The 22174-nt window shown below is 38.1% G+C and overlaps 1 protein-coding gene across 2 annotated transcripts; it reads left to right on the top strand.

The window, feature by feature from the left end:
* The first annotated feature begins 6747 nt into the window (after window positions 1-6747).
* On the top strand, window positions 6748-11614 carry il1b (interleukin 1, beta). 2 transcript variants are annotated; one of them, XM_008423254.2, is made up of 6 exons: window positions 6748-6913; window positions 7910-7946; window positions 8511-8697; window positions 9525-9704; window positions 10265-10398; window positions 11168-11614. In XM_008423254.2, exons 1-6 carry the CDS (start codon window positions 6879-6881, stop codon window positions 11384-11386), a joined length of 792 nt encoding a protein of 263 aa, XP_008421476.1. In that variant the 5' UTR covers window positions 6748-6878; the 3' UTR covers window positions 11387-11614. The 2 variants fall into 2 exon arrangements, with proteins under 2 accessions (XP_008421476.1, XP_008421474.1); XM_008423252.2 differs by having other exon boundaries at window positions 8508-8697.
* The last annotated feature ends 10560 nt before the right edge of the window (window positions 11615-22174 follow it).

Raw genomic sequence — 22174 nt, 5'->3', positions numbered from 1 at the left:
ATCCAAAGGAGAATGCTTGATATAAAGTTGTGCTAATATACTTATTGTCAAAGTAGAGTAGACAGCTTAGCCTGTTGAGGAAACACATTAGAATGCAGAAGTTAATCAGACTGTGCTCCACGGAGCGGAGACGGGATCCTTCCAATCACACATGCCGGATATTTGCACCTGACTCAGCCCGTGGCTACAACAAGCAACAAGATGGAGCCGAAAGTCGCTAAACAAAAACAAAAAACACAAGCTAAGCTGCTTAAGTGGTGGTCTGAAAACTAAAGCCGTGAAATCTTAATTCAAATAAAATCGTGTCATCACAAGTTTAAAATGTTGTTGTTGCAGGACTATTTAATCTCATATATTGCATATAATTTTTTTTTTCTTGCAAAACTTTACTGTTTGAATTGGAGACACACAATGCTGTTGCATTCTATGACGGTAGCAACTTCCGCTAACTGGCTGCTAATATACCCTAGAACAGGGGTCACCAACTCCAGTCCTCAAGATCTACCATCCTGCAACTTTTAGATTCACCTCTGCTCCAAAATGTCTGAATTTCCTCACCAGCATTCATTCCTCTCTGCAATAGGCTGAAAATGAGCAGTTTATTTGATCCAGGTGTGTTTGAGCAGACACATCTAAAAGTTGCAGGGCGGTAGCCCTCGAGGAATGAAGTTGGTGACCCCTGTCCTAGAAAGAGCAAAGCTAGATAGCTTGTTTTACTTCCATTACCGCAGTGTTTCTCAATTCCGGTCCTCAGGCCTCCCTGTCCTGCATGTTTTAGGTGTTTCCCTTCTGCCACACACCTGGATTGAATCTGTGGGTGATTAGGCTTCTGCAGTACTTGATGGTCATGCAATCATTTGAATCAGCTGTTCTGGAATAGAGGCACATTTGAAACATGCAGAGCAGGGGGGGGCAGAGGACTGGAATTGAGAAGCACTGCATTATGGGAAAGGGAACATTGTCCAATTGGCTGAACGATGTTTGTCTTTGCCGTTAGCAGGCTTCTGTTGACAACCCATGTGATTTATTTGTGATTTTTTTTGTAGTACATCTCCGTCTTGAATTTAGTCTAACCCTAAAAAGTCTTGATTTTGACTTTTTAAGATATTTGGTGAAACCTGTAACTGTCATAGCATCTTCCTCCAGTATAAACCAAGATTAGAGGATGAAGCTAAGGCCACATTAAGACGGGCCAAGAACAACTCCAGTTTCTAAAACGTCTCGACATGACTGATGAGCGAACTGCTCTTTTTGTGCAAAACTTGTGCTTGAGAGTATTGTAAAAAGCAGTTCTGGTCAGAGTAACCGTCTGATGTGAAAACATTGACGTTACAAGTAGAAAACATCCTTAAAAGGCATTTTATTCATATTCATATCATGTTCTGTACTCCACACAGAAAGTTTGCCACTTTCTGCCTCCATTTACCTGCTAAATACTCATCTTTGTGGAAATGCCCATCTGACGTGTAGGAGACGAGAATTTACACCTTTTATTTTGAGGCTGGAGTTATTTTAAGGGTGAAGTACAGGGGTGTCCAAAGTGGGTCCTGGAGGGCCGCATCCTGCATGTTTTGGTTCTCTCCCTGGTTTAACACACCTGCATCAAATGATGGCTTATTAGAGGCCTAAGAGGAACATTGACTTGCTGAGGAGGTTGTTGCTACCACCAGGAAGAGAAATAAAACATGCAGGATGCCGGCCCTCGAGGACCCACTTTAGGCACCCCTGGTGTAGTAGAAGCGTGCTGGGGATTGGCCTCTCTCCGTATAGCCGTTAGCGTCAGGCTGCGGGACAAACTAACCTGGATTTCTACTCAACAAAACTCCTAACGGATGCAAGGAAGATCTTACCTTTAACTGAAAACATCCGTCTGTGGGTGTTGTTCAAAATTGTATTATTGATATCGGTAAAGGTCATCTGCTGAATTCATCATGCAAACTGCAACGCTGATAAAATAAAAAATAAAAAATAAAACGCTGTTAAAAGGTTAATAGAGGAGCCATGTTGTGATGACTTTCTGAAGGCAGAGTTTCAGGAAGAGCAGGAATTCTTAAAGAGACAGAGGCCCAATTTCAAGGTGTTAAATTATAAAGTCACATTTCCTTTAAGTCATATTTGATATATACATTTTTATAGTAATTGAAGTAAACATAGTTACTTGATTATGCTATAAAATGGCTCCATGTGGCTGGAAGACATACAACACTGACCTGTGTTAGTTTTTAACACATGACCAGGTTGATGCTCTATCTCAGTGTTTCTCTACCCTGGTCCTCAGCCCCCCTGCTCTGCATGTTTTAGATGTGCCTCTATTCCAGAACAGCTGATTCAAATGATTGCATGACCATCAAGTCCTGCAGAAGCCTGGTAATCACCCAGAGATACAATTCAGGTGTGTGGCAGAAGGGAAATGCATAAAGCATGCAGGACAGGGGGGCAGTGAGGACCAGGGTTGAGAAACACTGCTCTATCTGGATAAAGAAAGTCATCTTTTGTTTTGTTTCTTTTATTACTGAGGTTATCATCTGATATCAACACTCATTCAAAGAACTGAAACAATGAAGTTCTCCCAACATGTTAAGGACAGAACCACTTTTCAGTCACTGTGCCCACAAAGCCTGTGTGTAAACAGGGGAGTTTAGATCTATGCAGGCCTTTTATGGGGTCTTCCCCTTGTTGCCACTGGTCCCCACAGAATGCAACTGAAATTTGTTGTTTCTGCAGATTAAAAGGTTATAGTTTTTGCAGCAGGAAGGAACCTCAGCTGGGAACATTCTGTCAGTCTGGGTTTTACCTGGCATCCTCCCACACTAAAACATATGCACACTGTGAATGGCCCTATTTTCCCTTCTTTCTTTTCTTTTCTTTTCTTTAAATACTCTGCTGGCATTTATCCCTGTATATTAGATGATGTTACACGAACCACAGTTTGAGAACCACAGATTTGTTACCAATTTAATATTCTTTGGGACCAGTTAAAGCAAATAAGACATTTTGTCAGTGCGTTTACAGATACTTGTTTTGTTGTGCGTTTTCTATCTGGTTCTATCTATATCTTACCACTTCCTGCCACAGGCAACAAGATCAGCTGTGTGTGTGTGTGTGTGTGTGTGTGTGTGTGTGTGTGTGTGTGTGTGTGTGTGTGCGTGTGTGTGTGTGTGTGCGTGCGTGCGTGCGTGTGTGTGTGTTTTAGCTATAGTCAGGTGAGTGTGTTATAATACTTTGCACTAGGCTGTTCTCAAAGTAAAAAATAACAATTTTGATGTGCATCACCACTTTTCCTTCTGTACCTCTGGCTGCGTTCTTGTTCTTGGTCTGTTTCTGGTCTCACTTGGTGGAATTAACAGAAAATTCCCCCCTCAGAGTTCACAGTTGTTAGATGAACACCTCCAATTTCCCAGAAAGTTGTGACATTTTTCAGACGCCTGCAGTGACTTTGACCTCTTCTGGCCTCACGCCCCCTGAAATGGGTTTGATATTTTTATGGGCTCAAATCAATAAAAAAGAAATGTGAATTTGTTACTGATTAGTTTATTGTGAGCCAATGCGCTGCAAAAACTAAATCTTAGCACGTATTTTTGGTCTAGTTTTCAGTGCATGCGTCTTGACTTGAAATAAGACAAAACTAACTTAAAAGTAACTTTTCAGCAAAGAAATAAAAACTTGCTTTAGGTTAATAATTCCTTAATATTGATTTTAAAAAGTTCTAGTTCCGCTGTCAGATTTTTTTACTTATAACATGGGACAAATATCTTGCTATAAATGAAACAATCTGCCAGTGGAGCTAGTATGTATTGATCAATATTACATAATTAATGTTATATTAAAACCAACTCCTATATCTTTCTGAAAAGTTAGATATGTTATTTAAAGTTATACTTTTAAAGCTGTGTTTTTTATTACTATTATTTTGATGCTTAAAACAAAGACAAGCCTTATATTTTATTAGTGTAATGTCCTTTTTTTTACTCTCCCAAACTTTTATCCCAAAAATCACATATTAAAACTCAAAATTGAACCAAATCAACACAAAATCTTATTTTCATGGTAAAGTTAAGAAACTGCTGTACAAAAACAAAATGAAATTTCATGAGGCAATCTGAAGCTAAACTATAGATCTAATGAGTGGCACTGATTGGTGTTGATATTATGGATATTTTGTATTGATCCGCCTACCTCCACCTTTTACCAAGGTGAGCTTCATCAAGGGGAAAGTGGAACAGCTGAGGCAGAAAGCAAACAGGAAGACTGAGGGAAGGAGACTAAGATGGAAGAAACTGAGTTAGATAAAAAAAACAGAACTAAAACCCAAGAGGAAAATGAAAAACATCTAAAAGAGAGAACCATCTAAAATGAAAACAAGAAATAAGTGGGAGCCAAAGGAGTGAACCTGTAAGACTCAAACAATAATCATAAACACAAAGAAATGAACTGAATATGATACAATCTCTTAAAAATAAATAAGCAAAGAAATGATCAGAAAACCAATACCAGGTAAACATGCTGTTGTCATGACAATCAGCGTTTTACCTTATGTTTACGGTGTCCAAACTTTTTGCCCTGGGAGCCAAAACTGGAAAATTCAGGCGACTGCCGGGCCATAAAATGAATTCAATTAAACATTTATTGTGATTTCTAAAAAAAAAAGAAAAGAAAAAAGTTTGGTTTAACCTGCTAAGCAATAAACAATTTCTTAATAAAATCTGTATCTCATTAAAAAAAATAAACACTCTGAAGCTCCTTAAAACACAAACCGGGCTTCAGACTGTTGCCTTTTCAAAAAGAAAAACAGACAATTTCCAAACTGTTTGGGTCAGCAATTATTTTTTTCTTTTGTTGGCCATATTTGTAGCATTGTTGACTTGTGGTCCAGGGCTGAACTAAAATCATGACAAGGGCCACAGATGGTCCCCGGGCCACACAAGTTCAACTTTAAACCAGATTTATACATGAGGTTCAGACTCTATATAAACTGCTGCTAGGTTTTTTTTTGGTTAATCTTTTTCTTGTGACGCAGAAAGACTGATTCCACTAAGGGATATATATATATATACACACACACATATGCATGTGTGCGTGCGTGTGTGTGTGTATTTATAAATAACTTTTCTCCCATGCTGCTCTCCAAATACGTCAGCAGAATACTGGAAATATAATTCTGAAAAAAAGTTTGGACTGAAAATAAAGCCGCAGATGCAGCATCAGAGGATGTGGCTTTGCTACGTGGGACTTTTAATCTAGATTATAACCTCCCCCAGACCCCCCATCATTCTGAACAGGAACCGCATCAGAACAGCTGCAAACATTCACTGTTCATTACCTGTCTTCAAGTTCAGCTTTGAATCATTTCAAATCGTCTGTCTGGAGCTTGAGTCAGGATTCTGAAAGAAAAGGGCAAAAAGTTTGTCAAGTATGGCAGACACAAAAACACAATGAGAATATTTCAGAGAAAAAAAAAGTTAATCAGTTAGAAACAATCACTTGACTTATTTCCAGACTTTTTCACTGCTGCATTGTGCAATACAAGAACAAATGAATTTAATTGCTTTAGGAATAATATAAAAAGAATTACAAACGGCAATAATCTGGTTGCAAAAATGTTGACGGCGTTAAACTAACACTTTTCTGAAACAGTGTTTCATTCAGTTTCAGTATTTAGTCTCCTTGAGGTCACACCTGCCGGCGGTCACAGTGGAGATGATTGGCTGCGTCATGTTCCTGATTCTTGTTCATTTGCTTCTGTTGGATCCATGCAGATTTTCTTCCTTCTAAATGGAAGTGGAGAAATACACGGAAATAAACCTCACTTATTTAACAAAAAAGACAAAGGGAAGCAGTGCTTTGCTACTAATTGTCCACACTAGATGAAAAGGTCAAAGGTTTCACAAGTCAGGAAAAAGTTTAATTTAAAAAAGTAGCAAAGGAGAGAGAAGTAGCTCAGTTATGCTAGCTTGACTTTGACATCCTTCACATGTAGATGTGCTGTGGAATTTGGTGTGTTTCAGTTTAGCTATAAAAAAACTGTATAACGTAACTTTCACTACATAAAATGAATTTTTTAAATTACATTTTTAATACTCCCTTTAATACTCACTTCTTTATGGTGTTAGCTGAAACAAAATGAACAAAATTTTGTATTATTAGACTAGAAGGTTCTTCCCTTAAGTATTCATAACACAAAAACAACACAGCTCATCACAAAGAAACACGGTGGTGGCAGAATAATGCTAAGAGCTTAGCTTTCTTCAGACGGAATTTAATGTTTTGTCAAGTTATGAACAGGCCCAAAAACAAGTCGGCTTTCAGAAGTCATAAGATAATCACCAAAAGAAACACTTCATGAGAGGAAAATCAAAGTTTTGAAATGGCCTAGCCAAAGCATGAGTCTGACAGACAATGACTGTGGACATGAGTGGTGCTCTCAGTCAGAGAATGGAGATATTTAGTGGATAAATATTACCAGTGGATGCAGTCGGGCTCCTACCAAAGAAATCTGAATGTTGAAATTGCATCATAAGATGCTTCAACAAAAGCTGCGCACAAATAACCAGGTTATTGAATCTTGTTCACTTTTTATGTAATTCCTCTAACAGATAGGTGTCGTTTGTTCAGGATTTATGACAAATTAAGGTTTGAAAATAATTAGTCAGATCTCATTTTAACATCTCAACAACTTGACATTTGACAGATTTTTGTCACACTCAGTGACTTGTTTTTTCCACTGGACTAAGAGGCAGCAGTGGTTTCCGCAGCCATCAGAGAAAGAGAGAGTGCACCACCAACTTTCTAAAAGGAAGTGAGTTACACATATAAATTCTCATAAAGAGACAGTCAGCCTGAACATCACCATCACCTGAAGGACTGAACTCTGAGGCACAATGTCGGACTTTGATTTAGCTGATGCGCTGGACTGGTGAGCGGAAGAACATTTTCTACACAACTTGTCTGTAAACGGACAAGTTTATTAATATATGAAATTTAATGTTGTGGATGAAAATTTTATTTATGTATTTTTTGTAGTTTTTTTCTTAAATTATCATAATTTACAAAATCATGCAAAGTTGGCACTTTTAATGGACTTATAATGTAACTTTTAGTGCAACTTTGCATTAAAAGTGTCATTATTTACCGAATGACACGTCATGACAACTGTCATAAACATTCATAAAGACTCCTTTATGTTCATGACAGATGTTATGTCATGTTTATGATGGTGTCATGTCAGGCTTATGCACACCCTTTCAAATAAAGTGTTGCCTTTGATTGCTTGGTTGCACCTAAGGTCTTATTAGCTGGGGTTCATTGGGACCCGTGAGCTTTTTACGCTGGTTGCACTGACCCCGCGTGCGCTTTCACAAGGTGAGTGTGTGGCTTTGAGAACTGAGGGTCTGACGTGACAACCTCCCACTTCTCCCACTAACAAACCGTGACATGTGAATGTTACGCCGAGACCACGCGCGAGGGTTACATTTTAAAGTGACAGTTTACAGTCTTGCGGGTTTCACGATTTCCTGGAGAAAATAGAAACATTCATTTCATGGAAAGTTTGTTGGTTTTACAGTTCTTATTCTCTGAGCTGAAAGCTGCAAGTAACACATGCAGTGAGAGTAATCCCAGCTCATATAAAGTTGCCAGGGTAACCAGGAAGTTCATCAGATGGTATTTGACATGCCGCAGTGGTCTAACCACTCTCTATGAGTGAACTGTGTGTCAGTAGCAACTCTACTAAAACGCCGTGTTTGCTTTATTCCCTCCAGAATGTTGAAACAAAATCATTTTAAACTCCCGAGGGAGTCAACAAAACGTTTACAGATTCCCAAACGGTTTTTATCGTATTAAAAACGTTTTCTCATTTATGGTTTTTGACAATATAACAATATGACTAACATTTTATTTATTCTGCCATTAGCTCACCTGAAATCAGACGTCCCCCCAGTGGTACAGAGGTAAGATTTATCATTAAGGATAACTATCATATATACATTGTAGCAGCGTTTATGGCTGCACTGAGCTATATTAATGTTCTGATGTAAGATTTTATCAGTTTCATTACCTGTTGAAAAAAACCCTGAATCTAAAGGATGTCTTATTATTTGGTGAATTATTTAAATGGAGAAGTTTTGTACATTAAAAGCAGCTTCAGCTGACTTTCTTCATGCTAATGCTACCACTGCATGAAGCTGCTTGAAGGTTTATTGGTCTTTACCACTAACATGAATTGCCTGAGCGTATCTTTAATAAATGAATAATTAATCAAACTATTGCTTTTCAGGAAAGATGAAGCATTATTCAGTCAGCTGTGACGTTTTATGAAAAACAAATCCACCCAAAAACTCCCGGCACATCCAAAATCAGTAAAACCCTCAAATTGGCATCAGGTGTACTTTCTTTTCACCATGCAGTTATGAGGCTGATGATGTGCCGTATGAACACTGGACTTGTAAAATAATAACGAGGTGTAGCGACCCACAGTGATGTTGCTTGCGGGTTGTTTTTGCTCTCTCCAGCAGGATGTGGAGCGTGAAGTGAAGCTCAGCGAAGACCTGAACCTGATGGTCACCAGCAACAGGATGACCATGAAGAGTGTAGCCAACCTGGTGCTGGCCGTGAACAAGCTGAGCAAGTCCCTGTCTCTGTGTGGCAGAGACCTCAGCGATGTGGAGCTCTGCGGCGCCATCATGGACTGCGTGGTGGAAGGTTGGTAGTGAAATGCACCATTGAGGGGATCAAAATAAAATTCCTGGTACTTTTGGCAAAAATGTGGCCTGTGTTTGGAAGAAAAACACTAATCCTGGGTTTGCATGGGTCCTTTTACTGAGTTATTGAGGAGGTATGCATTGATTCACTTTTTTCACTTCAAATACAGATATCGATATCTAAGGTTTAGTATCGGACGAAACCGATCTGATGCAGAAAAAAAATGCTGCATTGACTTAGAATGTTTTTTTTTTTTTTGTTTTTTTTTAAATACAGAAATGCATAAATGCTCATTTATTTGGTAACTCTGCACCAATATTGTCACAAGCTTGGTCAAACATGTAAATACAACAAATGTTACTTTGTTCAGTCAGTTTTATTTGGAGTAGAACAGCAAATGTAAAATAAGTGATAAAGAAACTGATCAAATCAGTAGGTTGACTCTTTTGGTCAAATATGTAAAAATAAACCACAACAAACCTTCTTTCAAATGATTCAGAAAGTGCAATTATAAATTCTAAATATAACATAAAATAAATAAAGCAGGATGATGTCACGCAGAGCACAAAACATAGAATTAGACTGAGTAGATCTGCCCTGAATCAGACACATTGTCACAAATATGCTTTGTTTTTTTCAATATCGGGACTAGTCAAGATATTAATATTGGATCAGTATATCTCTAATATTTAACACTGCACTTATCAAAGAATGTATGGTCAATAGGACGTTTACCTTTGTGGGAAAAAATCTGATTTGTGTCAAAAGTTGTTTTTTTTTCTTTTTCTTTGAAACACACCAAGATTTTGTCGTCTTTCTCGCCACAGAAACCATTTTCCAGGAAGGATGGAGCAACTCCTCAGGAACGAGGAAGCCAGTCTTCCAGCGGTGCAGCAGTGTTCATAAGTTCACAGTGAGCGACGAGTACCAGAAAGATTTCATCTTGACAACAGGAGAGATGAAGCTGCAGGCCATCACTCTGAGAGCCGGAAACGGTGATCGCAAAGGTAAGAGAAGAACGGGGGAAGTAGCATTTTGGTTTTTACAGATTGATATACACAGTAAAAAAATAAAAACATAAATGTGCTGCATTTACTCCCAGTACTTTAATTATTCCAGATTTCTGCAAGTTGCTATTTCTATTTTCCCCCAAAATTCTACACGCATCATCCCAAAACGCCAAAGAAAACGTTCTGTTTTTTATTACATTTTTGCTTTTCATTTTTAAAATAAAGGTCTCAACGTAACACATTGCATAAAAAGTAAAGCCTAAATGTTGCATATGGTGATTTTCTTATAGGTGAGATTATTTTCTTTCCATCACCAAATGCAGACATAAAAGTATTTTGTTCATAATGTATAGAATAGCACATCTTTTTCTAATTCAAATAGAAGGGAAAAAACTGGAAGAAAAATATGGAATCATGAACCAAAAACGTTCTTCTGACATTAAAATTACAGGATCATCCCATATCTGTTTGATTCTATTTTTGCCAGTTGTGTATAAATGTGGGGGTTTGCTGGAGGGTTACTGTAATATAACCTTCAGTTTGTTTTCTACACTCAGTGAACTTTGAGATGTGCCACTACAGGCCGCCCTGCAGCTCCAGCATACGTTCTTTGACGGTTCTGTTATCCGTCTCTGAGAACTTGCACATTTCTTGCTCCATGGAAGATGGGAAAGTTTCACTGGAATTGGAGGTAAACACAAAATCATTACAACAGTCATACTTTTATCCCTGAAAGGATTTTTGGAAACTCTTACTGTTATAGCTTTGATTTTGCTATATTTAAATGTTCATTTTTTAAAATATCTTTTTAGAGACAAGTTCACTTTTATGCAATTACTTTTGGCAGATTTTAGCTTAAAGTAACATTTTAGGGTAAATAGAATCAACGTTCAACGTGTGGACAGTGGCACTCATGAAAGGAGGATAAAGAGGGGCCAGGGCCCCCGATTAAAAAATGCTGAAAATCATAATAATGTCATCGAAAGTTTTTCTTACAAAAAAGTCACAAATGTAAACCCATATAAATAAGGGAATACAAATGGAAAAATAAATAAATAAAATTATGTAATTTTTTTTAGCTGTGCTCTCCCAAAAGCTTTGGTCACTCCTATAAAAATTTTCTGATATGATTAGAGTTTAATTACTGTAATGTCAATATTAATTTCTTAATAAATAACAGTCATTTTATACGGATTTGTCTTTCGAGAGATTCCTATCTTGTTTTGTATCAGAAAAGTTATTAGTTTATAAAAATAATTTAAAATCTAAATCAGGCAGACGTGTGAAGAATTTTGGACTTAGCTGCACACACACTAAAGAATCAGAGCATTCCCTTTCCTCAACTTGTTCACTGTTTATAATATTGACTCATCTGTCAGGGGGTAAATAATTACAGGGATGAACAATATCAATATATACAGTTACTTTACTCCAGTGTCTCTGTCCTGTGTGTCTGTTAGCAATACAGACATGAGTCTCTGACAGAGATCAACCAGGAAGACGGCTTGGACCGCTTTCTCTTCATCAAGAACACCCCCCCTGGTGGCTCCCTGGTCAGCTTTGAGTCGGTGAAGTTCCGCGGTTGGTTCATCAGCACTTCCTCTGTGGAAATCGACCACTCAGTGGAGATGTGCCAGGCGGCCACCGCCTCCAGGGTCACCTGCTTCAAAGTCTTCTAAAAATGCAACTAAAGAAAAAGATAATTCAAGCTATTTGTATTTCTTTGCTTTACCACTAGATGGAGCAATAATCTACTTATTTCCTGAGGTTGCGGTAAAGTGGCATTTTGAGTTTTAAGGACAAAAAAATCACTTGTATAGTATTCTCTGTTTTGCTTAGTTTGAAATAATGTAAGAGGATATTCCTAAAAATAATTGATGTAATGCTTTTTTTTAGCATTTGGTCTCACTTAGAATGAATGTGTTATGTTATCTTCTTATTGTATGTCTATGTTTATGTATTGAGTTAAATTTGGAATAATGTAACTACATTTTCAAGTTTAATTTGGAAATATGTGTATGTATATAACAATAATAATCTAAATACAATTCTGAATATTAATGTTATGCTATCATTTCAGATAAATTACATGGAGAAGCTTTATCTCCATGTAAAGTCTTGAAGCCAGATTTGCCAAAGCAGTGACAATATTCATTTAAGTTTTGTTTAGTTTAGTTTAAGTGGAAAATCGTCACAATAAACACAAACAGGGCCAGGAAAACAACAGTCTGTGTAATTGATCTATGTAATGTGTTTCAAGGAGCGATAAGCAAACTTCTCAACGATATCTTAATTTATTAAGTGGGTCTGTATTAGAGTACGATGGGAGAAAACAGGATATTTTTGGTGTTGCAGTGACCCCTGGTGGTGACACGTCATCCTAGAATCAGCCGATTAACAACATTACATTTATTGACTGGTTGGATATTCAGAAGGCGGCGTTTTGTTGTCGGCTCCATGGATTCTCCGCTTCAAACACAACAGAGAGCAGAGTTATGGAGCAGCTTTGGAAATGCCTGAATAAACGCATCACTATCAACTCTGATATGGATTTTTATATTTCTCCTGAGAGCAGTGAAGAGATGCTTCATATATACAGTAGTTATAGGTCGTTTATGCAGATCTTCAACACGGATTTCATTTAAAATTTTAGCTTGTAAGGTTTATTTCAGCAATACTGTGCTGTCCACAAACACAAACAGGACACTTTAGGTAAGTGTCCTGTTTGTGTTTGTGGAGCTATGAATGCTGCACCAGGCAGATACAGCCATACAGTTACCTGAAGTAATGAATACTTCTTACTGTCTCTTTTATCATTATAATGATAATGACACAAAATATTGCAATACAATTCTTAAGTCCTTATCACCCACCACCAGGTCCAGGGTCAACACAACCGTCTACAGAGACATTTACATCACTTCCTGCTTCCTTCTGCTGATGGAGGAGCTGATTTTATTTTCCAGGTGAACTTGGTACTGGTCCATGCTGAATTTTGGGTTTTTATAATCTGTAAGACACAATCATCTACCGTCTGTTAGAAGATAGATTTGTAGCGACTGGCTGCTGTTGAGTGACCTGGTGACCTCACTTCAGGATTACTTTCATAAAAGTATATAAATGACTGAATGATCCCCTCCATGCACTTTTTTGATTTCTTCCTCTGCCTCTTCCACAATGCGTTTAACTTAAAGCCCTCTCTCCGAGTAGGATGCCTTCCTGTCATCCTACTCGTCTCTTCGAGTTGCAATTTCATTCTGCCGAAAAAGAAAAAAAACGATTTAGTGACTTTGAAGCTTTTGCTGGATTCATCGTCCGTGGAAACGCGCTCGACAGCCAGTAATCTCGATTTCAGCGTTCTGCAAATTAAACGTCAACTTGTCCATACGCTTTACAATGGCGGACTTAAAGAATCTCAGCCAATCAGAGGCGGCCTGTAGGACGCTTGGGTTCTCCTTATTGGCAGAGCCTTGGTGGGTCTGCATGGCGACACCTCAGGCTGATTCTGAGAGAAACACTGCTGCTCCACATTCACATGGACGGCAAGAAGCAGATTATACAGCTCCATGTGCATTTCCTGTTAGAAATGCAAAAGAGGAAAGAGAAACTCCATCATATTATGGAATCATATGTCATTTATTCCTTGTGCTTCAAATGAATGTCATCTTTAATTCTGAAAGCCTCGTGTTTCACTTTCTCAGGAAACAATCGTTAACTTTGCCCCATCTCACTGAAACACACACAGATTCTCCTTCCTAATGATTGCACCAACACGTTTCCCATCAAGCGACTGTAAAGACACAACAAGCACAAAAAAAATCTATTAAACCTGAAAATTTTTTGTCGATTTCAGCAAGTAAGGTTGAATGAGTTTGGGATAAGAGATCAAATCCCATCTCTGAATCTGACCACATGTGGAGTCAGAAGAGGGAGACCAGCAGTGAACCTACTGTCCAGGGTTACCACTCTGTGTGTGTGTGTGTGTGTGTGTAGGTGTGTGTGTGTGTGTGTGTGTGTGTGTGTGCATGGTTGTTTGTCCTGTGTGTCTCTGTGTTCCCAGCACATGGCAACAGGAGCTAAATATAGCCCCAGTAGCGTGGCTTCACAGCAGGATCATGCTTCCTCTCGCTAAAGGAGGATCTCTCTCTGCTGCTTACAAACATGGTGCGCCTCCCCCCGGCTCTCTCATGCACTTCACTCCATCTTTGAAGTTACTCCCATTCTGTCACCTTGGGTGCATACAATGTGTGACCCTGTGCATCACAGCTACAACTTATCTAATGTTTTTCTTTATGTAAAACCAGTTTTCATTTAAGCTAACATTAGCTTTTAAGCTAATTTGGACTTAAAAGCCAAAACTGACTGACTTAAAGGGCCATCATTATGTAAAATCAACTTTTTTGAGCTTTACGTGATGTTACAATATTATTCCCTCATTGAAAACATAACTGGATGATTCTTTCATGCATTTTTGAGAAATAATTTCATCTCCATGGCAACCATTCAACAGTGTAAAACGCATAGGTGGACCTAGCACCGCCTTCGAGACGAAGCTCCCCGTCAGAGTTGCAGTTTCCAAGCTTCCACCTCACAGAGCAGCCCTCCACTCGGCTCCTTCAGACTAGCCAGCAGCAATTAGCTAATACCTAGTGGAGCGGTGCATCTACTGAACTCAGAATAGGAGCTCCTTCTCAGTGTAACGCTGGTAAAAATGTTAATAGCGGATAGAGTTAATTGGGTTAATAGGGCTAATAGCAGACCCATGTTTTGATTACTTCCTGAAGGCAGTCTCAGAAAAAGCAGGTGTTTTTAAAGAGGAAGAGACCCAATTTGTAGGCATTAAATTACAAAGTAAAATTTCTGTTAAGTCATATTTTTTATATATATGCAGCATTTTAATGAAGATAACGAAGCTCCTTGATTGTGCTATAAAATGGCACTAAGTGCCTGGGAAATACCAAATACTGCCCCTTTAAAAGATTTTGCCAAACCAGCCTGGCTCTGTGTGGAAAAGTAATTGCCCTCTAAACCACTCTTTTGTGTAAAAATGTTTTAGTTAGGTCAGTTTGGATGATTTAAAAAAAACAGTTTATTTAAGGGTAGATCACAGCATCTCAATCAGATTAGATTTTTAGGTGACTTTGTGGCTAGAGATGCTGGTTTTATTTTCCAGGACTTGGCACCATCTCCCAAATTTTTTGAGCCTTATAAATGATTTTTCAAAACCACGTTCCTCGGGACATTTCTATGTCTGTCACAGCATGTTTTAGCTGGAAATAAAATTGTGTGCACTACAAAAGGCAACACTGAAAAAACCGAACAGGTGATCCAGCTTATAAAAAATTAAGTTGATTTCTTACAAGTAATCAGATTAAGTTAATCAAAAATAAATACGTTACGTTTATAAAGTTGTCATGTTAAACAAATGTAAATAATTTAAGCTTGACAAACATAATTTGATTACATTGAACAAATTAAATCTTTTTCTTTTTTTTTTTTTAAAGTTAGAGCTCCATTCTGTTTTCAGTAAATGCTGGACTGTCATTTTCCTGCACAGGTCCTTTCTTCCTAACCCAGAGTTAACAACACCAGCAACAAACTAGCATGTGAACTCACCAGAGTTACTGACAGCTAAAATGTCAGATATTTACCACAGGAAGTGACATAAAAAAATTTTTAAAAAATTACTATGAGGGTGAGCACTGAACTTAGTTTCACCTAAGAAACGCTTTACTAATCTGTTGATGCACAGCTGGGGATTAACAAAATGATCTTAAAATATGGTAAATAATATATCAGTAGTAGAACTTGTGGAGTGACCTAAATCATGCATGTGCACAAGCTTTAGAGCAGCTCATGACAGACAGGGGAGCGCGTCGGAGAGGACAGATCTGTATTTTCTGTTCCTTTGGCCAGATTCCAGAAATTTAAGCTTTAATTAAATACTTGACTGCTTCCAGCAGATTTGCAGAAACGGAAAAAGAGCCCAGGCGCAGAACTGTAAAATCGGAGTAGTTAAATGTGACTTGACTCTTGCGTGATGGCGCTGAACTGCTGGGAGCATGTGGAATAATCCTGGCTTCATTTGGCACAGTGCCTGGCGAAGTATTACGTTGCTCACGGCCTGCATAAGTCCCACTGTTGACGTGTGTGAGCCTGCACACACACCGCTGCTGCAGCACTGAGGGGGCTGACGGGGCAGATGAACGAGGCAACAGGAGGTCCAGAATTCCCAATTTGGAAATTAAACGAGCTGCAGAGAGAATGGAGCCAAAATAAAAACGCCGTCCATTGAGACATTTTAGTGACTTCACTAGAAAATAGTGACTTCTACAATTAAGCCAGTGGCGTCTCTGGATACTGGATGAATGTTCTCTAAGGTGTTATGAGCAGAAGCTAAAATGCCCTTGAATACGTGTGAAAATATCTTTCATTTTTATTTTGTACAATAGAAATTCACCAGTATCAGAAACGTCTTACACCAAGAACAAGAACAGAGAGTGAACATTTATTACTTGGGATGCACGACATTATCGGCATAGTATTGTTATCAGCCTGTAAAATTTAACATTGGACATCGGCCATTCCATCAAAATAACTCACCAATGTAAAAGGTCTTGTTTCTATATGACAAACCAGTGACGACGACGCCTGCAGCACAGCATGTCATGACGTCACGCGTGGTTCACGGCGGGAGATCAGGACCAAGTGAAAATGTCAACAGTGTGGAAGTTTTCGTAAAGTGTTGGAAAATGATAGCAGAACTGCTATTTGCAATGACTGCTCAGCATCAGTAATGCAAGGAGGAGCGACAACGAATCCTACAACACTTCGAACCTATTTAACCATCTCAAGAACCACCATTATGATGAATTTATGGTGACCAAAAGGGAAAGCAAGAGAGCGGTCAACCGTGGAGGGAAAAACCCTCACCAGCAGTCCATTGTACAAGCTTTAGATGAATATTGGTATTGGTATCAGTTATTGGCTAAATGAGTTTCAGCATATTGACATATCGGATATCGATCAAAAATCCAATATTGTGCATCCGTATTTAATACCAACGTCGCCACTATCCCACCCTACTTTACAATCTCTAAAGTTGCAAGTCAAGTACAATTAAATACAACTGTATAATACAAATAGTGGCAATTATACAGCAATTGGATGTAACTAAATATCAGTTAGTCTGAATTCTTCCAACTACAGTGAAACTAGAGTTAACAGCAGCTTCATTCAGACTCTGATTCCAGTGAATGTGTTTGATAACGAGGTCTTATAAAACGATCCAGCATCTGGGAAATGCTTTAGCCGTGAAATCATTTGGGATTGTGTCTGTTTTCATTTTAGAGGAATTACCTAAGACCAGGAGTAAAAATACGGCTGCTGTACAACTTTCTCTGGAAATATCCGAGAGCCAAGCAATCTTAAAAAAAACCACTCAGCATGCCTGTGCAAGTCAGAGTGAGTCACTGTACAGCTACGTAATTCACCTTAAACTCAAACAGATCGATTCCATCAATACAGTGCTGCGAAAGCCAGAGTATTTTTAAATCCTGTGGATATGTAACCTTAGTCACAGCAGCAAACAGAGCTGGATGTTCCTGCACTGCAGCGTGTTGCCTCATTGTGGACCACAAGTTGTGTTTCTACTATATTTTCATATTTATTGACAGCTCTGGAAAAAATGAAGAGAACCTCACTGTAAACCTCGTGGTTATTCCATTTATCTGAACTCTTCCTGAGTTAAAACATTAGAATTGTTGTTTCTGTATGCTCCTGGGGCAGTCTGACATTTTAAAGATTGGCAATAGACGATGGCCAGAAAACTGCGATTGGTGCTCTCCTATTTATAGACAAACTCATTAAAGTTCATATTGAAATTCTTTAAGGAAGCCAGATGTGTATTATTACACAACCCAAAGCTTTGAGAAGTTTAACTGAGTTTTTTAGTTTATCTGACCTTTTTTTTTTTTTTTTTTTACAACAGGAAAGTTTTAAACCGTTTGTTCTTTGCTACCTCTCACAAGCTAAACCCTCTATAGTTTTGAACCGGGTTGCAGACTGGAGAGTTTACCCTTTTCTATTCATGTGGACAGCAAAAATGAGCTTTATAACCCTGAACTGATCTTACACGTCATACCAAACAACAATGGAAGATTACATTCAGATTCAAAAATATATTGAGCCCAAATGTAAATTAAATGTTCCTGTAAATTGAAAGTTATTTTAGATGCTGATGGTTGTGAACATGTTTGTCTTGTAGTGAATTAATTCTATAAACCAACCTGACAGAGAGAAAAGGCTCCACTTCGTCGTTACTTCACACAAAAGACTACTTCCACTTTGTTGTTCACCATTCTTGTCTTCTCATTGTTAACTGCTCACCTCGTCTGGAGGATTTATGTCCTATAATCTATGTTTAGCGCAACTTACAGGTCTGTAGGAGTAAAAGTAGTCTTTAGGTTGAGGTCGTTTGGGTGAAAACATTTCTGGAAACGGTCCCATGATGTGGATGTGGGTGTTTTTGAAACTGACATCCCATTTAAAAAAAAGAAGAAAAAAATCCCATGTTGCCTTAGAAATGCAGTTTGAAATTCATGCTGTTTTATCTGACTCCTGCATCTCTGCATGTTTTTAGTCAGTCAGCCCCTATCTTTTCAAAAGTCTTGGAATTGATATGAACTACAGCATAGTATAAGTATTTTAGTTGTTTTTTTTAAATAATTTTTAGCTAGTCTTTAGAAGACAGACATTGTATTTAATAAAAATAACTAAGTACATGTAATTTATCTGACTGAAGAAATAAATCTTATTTTTGGAAAAGTTCCGAAAGTTTTTAAAAAAATTTTTACGTTCTTTATATTAGTAATAAAAGTTGATCCAGGTTTCATTTTCTTTCTTTCTTTCTTTCTTTCTTTCTTTCTTTCTTTCTTTCTTTCTTTCCTTCTTTCTTTCTTTCTTTCTTTCTTTCTTTCTTTCTTTCTTTNTTCTTTCTTTCTTTCTTTCTTTCTTTCTTTCCTTCTTTCTTTCTTTCTTTCTTTCTTTCTTTCTTTCTTTCTTTCTTTCTTTCTTTCTTTCTTTCAGCCATCAGTTTATTTACTGTAAATAAATAAACTTTCCAATATCATTCAAAAGTTCTTGAACAACTCTGGTTGGTACATTCCAGTAAAATGAAATATGCGGCTAAAATACAAGACTATGGTTTTGTGGCCTTTAGCTCTTAAGTTTAAGTTTGTCTTCCACACCAGTCTGTATTTGTATTCTCCTGGTGAAGTTGTGGCTGGGACGGATCAGCTGACCTGCTTGTGAAGCTGAAACACAATGTTTCCTGGAACAGCCTCTCTCTACCTGTCTGCACATAGCTGAGTGTTTCAGCTGGAGCCGACCTCAGCACAATCAGACTCTTGTACGACTCTGTTCCCCCCCCTCCCCATCCCTCCAGGCGGTTTGGATTCTTACGGCACAGCTGACTCCCAGAATCAGGAATGTTAAGTCAGTGGAGGCCCTCTCACATTTAAACTCCCAGCATGCCCTGTCAGCACACGTACACATGGGTTCCTGGCAGCTGCCAAAACTCACCCGCAGAAAAACCAGCAAACCGGCTCTGACAACAGGATCACCAGGAGAGGTGGGGGGAGGAGGAGGGAGTCGAATTACCCCTAACTACCATCCTGCCCCCAACACACCCCCTTCTTGTCCCTCACATTTTCAGCTGTACACTTTTTCGGTTGAGTGAACAGAGAGATGAGGCAGCAGAGAGTCATGGACTGCAGAACAAGCTCTTGTTGTGTGGAGCTGCAACCGTCCTGATTATCTCTGGTGACAGCAGAGTTCATGTTCTCCACACAGGTCACAAGTTCTTTATGAAAGGAACTTAGAATTGGTCAAAAATACCAACTGGATCCAAATTTAAAATGCAAACTTTGTCCTTTAAAAAAAATAAAATCTTTAAAAAGGGATTGCATCAGTCTAAACCAGAGGTGTCCAAAGTGTGGTTCGGGGGCCATTTGTTGCGCATAAAATCGTTTTGTTAGGCCCAGAACCACGAGTCAAGAATGCTAAAAGTTTGGCCAACAAAATAGAAAAAAATTGATGACCCTCAAAATTTGGAAATTGTCAGTTTTTCCTTTAATAAGGCAAACAGCCTGAAGGCATTTTTATGATTTGGATCTTTACTGATGTGCAGATTTCCAAAAAATATTTATGATTTATGTTTTATTGTTGAGCAGATAAAGCAAAGTGAAAAAAATTCAAATCACAATAAACATTTTATTTTTTACTTTTAATTGAATTAATTTTATGGCCCACTAGTAGCTTCAATTTTCCAGTTTTGGTCCTTGGGGCAACAAAAGGGTGTGGCTAAGTGGAGCAAAGACTGCAGCGCAAGTTCTGCTTTTCCCTGGACTCAGTTTAGACCAGAGGAGTCCAAACTGTTGAACTGACCAACGCAAGACGCTGTTTTTCTGTTGTGTTGTTTCATTTTTCAATAAGGCTCTGGCCTTAGTCATGTGTAACAACTATGATATGTTCGTATCCATGAACTTAAGAAAAAGTTTGAAGAGCCATTATTTAGCTTAACATTTTTTTGAACATAATGTTTTAGATTCTGGTGTTTGTCAGATTCACTCTCAGCTGGTTGCCACTAAATACATTTTGTATTACCATACTGTATTTTCCTTTGATGTTATTGCTGTTATAATATATGCAGCTGTTGTGATTTCTTGTTTTTCTTTCTGCAGGTTCAGAGTCACTTGTAGGGTGCTAACTTGTGTTCTCTCTGCTTCTCTCTCCTCTACTCCCGTCTCCTCTCTCTTTTTCTCTTTAAACCTTTTCTCCTCCTCTCACTTCTTTTTCATGGCAAGTCATAATGTTCCACTTGTGAAAGTAAACCTGTTGGTCCTCACTTTGACACTCAGACAAATGGGCACAAATTTTTGTGTTGTAGTTTCTCAACTCTACTTAAAAAGATGTTTTCTCTCATTTTTTTGCATTTGAATGAATTAGGGGAAAAAATGCACATTTTAGCTTTTCTATTGCTTCTGTTTTTCGTTGTTTTTAAAGCATTTTGTAGATGCACATCAACTTTGTCCAAATTCTCTCCAAGGTTTTAACTAAATAACCCAAAGAAAAAAAATACAGAAAAACAACTAAAGGTCAGAAGTTTGATGATACAACTAATAAAGTATTGTATCAGAATCGATATCGACCTAGTATTTACTTGGTATGATATCGATACCAAAATATGTGGTACTGCACATTACTCCATTACAGAAAAAGTGAAATAACTAAAATAACCCAGTACTATAATATAAGTTTAATACCATAAAAATCACAACACTGAACCGTAAATTTAAACTTGTTTTAATCAAGGAAATCTTTATACTTTCACTCTGGGGGAAAAAAAATTAAAAAAAATCTGGAACTTTAAAATCACATCTTTGTTTTATGAAAATTAACTTTTTTTTTTTTTCTTTAGTCAGGAAATTCCTTTAGATAATACATTTTCTTTTATTTGTATTTGAAAATATCTTTTGCTGGTTTTGCTTTAGAATATATGTAAGCAAATTTCTTTTTATTAATTTCAATATACTTCTCATTTGGGGAGAAAAAAATAAAATTAAATCCATCAATGCATATCAGTCCAGATGTCGGATACAACAGCTGTACCAGACATCCATCATCGTTCCGGCCCCCGGACCACCACAGAGAGCCTGGTGGTGGGGGGGAAGATAGAGAAAAACTCCTCGCCGTTTCTGATGTAGCGCTAGAAAGTTGGACCCTAGTGACCGTGTTGTTGCTGTGTGTTGTCCATCGTGAGGCCCGCTCCCCGCGTGTTTAAAGCAGCGACCACCAGGGATGCTCTGGTGCTCGCCCTACTGAAAACACCGTGAATTTTGCTTCGCTAAAACAATTGTATGTATAACATAAAACCCAGCTGATCTGCACTGTAACTGACTGCTGGAGTCAAAGCTTTAATTTATTCTATGACCCCCCCTCCCGCCCCTCTGGACCCCCCTGTGCTATGAAGATAATCCTCCCCCTTATATTTTGGGTAATCTTTTCAACGAAGAGCCTACAGATCTCAAACTGTACGTCCCTCTCTGGTTCTCTCTGGACCAGAATAGGATGAATGCTCACCTCCTCTATTCTCCATAAAATCCAGCACAGGAAAAAAAAAGATCTTAAGCAGGTCCTCGCTCTTTAAATATGAACTATATGTTCCAAACTGGATGGTGGTCATTGGTTTCAGTCCTAGTTATTAAAAACCAATCAGCTGGTTTTAGTAGCACCTCTCTCTTATTCTTTTTTCTTTAAACATAAAAGCATAACTCATCTTTTTTTAAAAACCAATGAGAAATATCTCATTTGCGAATTTTTTCCACTTTCAGAGAATCACACAACCACTCCAACCCTTAACCCTACAAACGTTTTTGAGATAATACACCAATAAGTCCCTGCACATG

Source organism: Poecilia reticulata, linkage group LG12, assembly GCF_000633615.1.
Source record: "Poecilia reticulata strain Guanapo linkage group LG12, Guppy_female_1.0+MT, whole genome shotgun sequence".
Lineage (NCBI taxonomy): Eukaryota > Metazoa > Chordata > Actinopteri > Cyprinodontiformes > Poeciliidae > Poecilia > Poecilia reticulata.
Note: the sequence above shows the minus strand (reverse complement) of the source record. Positions and strands in the feature narration are given on the sequence as shown.

Coding starts and splice junctions, on each gene's coding strand:
- il1b (XM_008423252.2), top strand. CDS start 6,879: ATGTCGGACTTTGATTTAGCTGATGCGCTGGACTG. Junction 6,914..7,909: donor TTAGCTGATGCGCTGGACTG/GTGAGCGGAAGA, acceptor TTCTGCCATTAG/CTCACCTGAAATCAGACGTC. Junction 7,947..8,507: donor GTCCCCCCAGTGGTACAGAG/GTAAGATTTATC, acceptor TGCTCTCTCCAG/CAGGATGTGGAGCGTGAAGT.